Below are 2,500 nucleotides of genomic sequence, written 5' to 3'. Positions count from 1 at the left end.
CCTATACCAAACGGATTATCATATGATAACATTATATCTTTTTCCCGTACACGTGACTGCATATCAGTTTAGATATAATCTGTAAACCGTCTTGGATTAGCTGATATACCTGGATTATATATCGAATGCTAACTTAAATATGACAACTGACAATGCTAATGCAACTATATTCTCCCCATTAGCTAATTTATTGTAGCATTCGAAGTCTCATAGAATTTTCTGTGTATCAGGTCCTAACGTCTTTCTCTACTTCTGTTGACCATCTCCTCATATCCTTTTGCAGTTTTCATCCTCGCTTTCGTCTCAGAGGCAGGATTAGTATTGCTGAGTATGTTTTTTTATTTATTTTTTTATTTTTTAAATGGCCTACGCAATTAATTTTTTTCCCGTCCTATAATCATGTATGTGTTTAAGTGGTTGTTTAAACTTATGTCATTATTTGCAAAAATAATAAAAAAACATTTATGTATTGACGAAGGCAATCTTTAGACTTGCCCATTCATTCACTTTGAAGGTTGGATAGATGTCTAGTATTTTATAAATTTATTTATTTGTTATCATGAAAATATAGGCGGAGTCATTTAGAAGCACTTGCGGTGAACGATGCCGGGGCCAGACTCATCGTATTCATCCTTGGTGATCCACATGGACTGGAAGGTGGACAGAGAAGACAGGATGGAACCACCGATCCAGACGGAGTATTTACGCTCAGGAGGAGCAATAATCTTGATCTTGATGGTGGAAGGAGCAAGAGCAGTGATTTCCTTCTGCATGCGGTCAGCAATACCAGGATACATGGTGGTACCACCAGACATGACGATGTTAGCGAACAAGTCCTTCCTGATGTCAATGTCGCACCTCATGATGGAGCCATAAACAGTTTCCTGAACACCAGCAGATTCCATACCAAGGAAGGAAGGCTGGAACAGAGCCTCAGGAGCACGGAAACGCTCGTTACCAATGGTGATAACCTGACCGTCGGGAAGCTCATAGGACTTGTCCAAGGAGGAGGAAGCAGCAGCAACGTTCATCTCACTCTCGAAGTCAAGGGCGATGTAGCAAAGCTTTTCCTTGATGTCACGAACGATTTCACGTTCAGCGGTGGTGGTGAAGGAGTAGCCACGCTCAGTCATGATCTTCATCAGATAGTGGGTAAGGTCACGACCAGCAAGATCGAGACGAAGGATAGCATGAGGAAGAGCGAAACCTTCATAGACGGGGACAAAGTGAGTCACACCGTCACCGGAGTCACAAACCTCACCAGTAGTACGACCGGAGGCGTAGAGGGAGAGCACGGCCTGGATGGTAATGTAAGTAGCAGGTACGCTGAAAGCCTCGAACATGATCTGAGTCATCTTCTCACGGTTGGCCTTGGGGTTGAGGGGAGCCTCAGTGAGGAGAGTGGGGCACTCCTCAGGGGCAACACGGAGCTCATTGTAGAAGGTGTGGTACCAGATCTTCTCCATGTCATCCCAGTTGGTGATGATACCATGCTCAATGGGGTACTTGAGGGTGAGGATACCACGCTTGCTCTGAGCCTCATCACCGACGTAGGCGTCCTTCTGACCCATACCGACCATCACACCCTGGTGACGGGCACGGCCGACGATGGAGGGGAAGACGGCACGAGGGGCGTCGTCTCCGGCGAAACCGGCCTTGACCATGCCGGAGCCATTGTCAACCACAAGGGCAGTCGCGTCCTCGTCGTCACACATGGTGGTGATGCTTTATGGATGTAGATGTATCCTGAAAAAGTGAAATGTAATAAATATTCTAATTAAATTAACATTGCGTTCATGATGGAAACAGTTTACGTCTATAACTATAACTATCCTCCATAACTATCTGTCTATTTATGCATGCACATAAACATATATCTGTCCTTCTACATACATAAATGTCCATATATATGTATATATATGTGTGTGTGTGCATAGTTGTATATACTATATATAAAGTGCGTGTGTGTGTGTGCGTGTGTATAGATACATACACGTGCACAGAGTAACGTTTACACACACACACAAAAAAAAAGAAAAACGAATTTGGAATGGTATAACAGTGCGTTTCAAACCTGACGAGTTACTAATCAAGCATGAGAATCTCTTCAAGAGATTGAAACGTCATACTTGTATTCCACTCCTGTTGTTGCAGTGTTTCATTACACACACAAATACGCATACAGACACACACACACACATATACACAAATACACACAAATATATGTATGTGGGTGTGTATTTTCATATGAATATTTGTGTGGGAGCGACTTATTATATATACTGTATATATATACACACATATACATGTACGTATGCGTGCATATGTGTGTCTGCATTATCTGTCTGTCTGTCTCTCTAAGCCATCTACACACACACACACACACACACACACACACACACACACACACACACACACACACGCACACACACACACACACACACACACATACTCACACACACATACATATATATTCACATATATACACGCGTGTATATAT

At 42.8% G+C, this 2,500-nt stretch overlaps 1 protein-coding gene across 1 annotated transcript in view; it reads right to left on the bottom strand.

The window, feature by feature from the left end:
• Positions 1-530: 530 nt before the first annotated feature.
• The window catches only part of LOC119597379 (actin-like), a 3,052-nt gene continuing 1,082 nt past the window's right edge, over positions 531-2,500 (bottom strand). The window contains exon 2 of the mRNA XM_037946934.1: positions 531-1,746. Within this exon, the coding sequence (XP_037802862.1) occupies positions 582-1,715 (1,134 nt within the window). The 5' untranslated portion in view covers positions 1,716-1,746 and the 3' untranslated portion in view covers positions 531-581. The remainder of the gene's footprint in view (positions 1,747-2,500) is intronic.

The sequence above is a fragment of the Penaeus monodon genome, chromosome 39 (genome assembly GCF_015228065.2).
Source record: "Penaeus monodon isolate SGIC_2016 chromosome 39, NSTDA_Pmon_1, whole genome shotgun sequence".
Taxonomy (NCBI): Eukaryota; Metazoa; Arthropoda; class Malacostraca; order Decapoda; family Penaeidae; genus Penaeus; species Penaeus monodon.
Note: the sequence above shows the minus strand (reverse complement) of the source record. Positions and strands in the feature narration are given on the sequence as shown.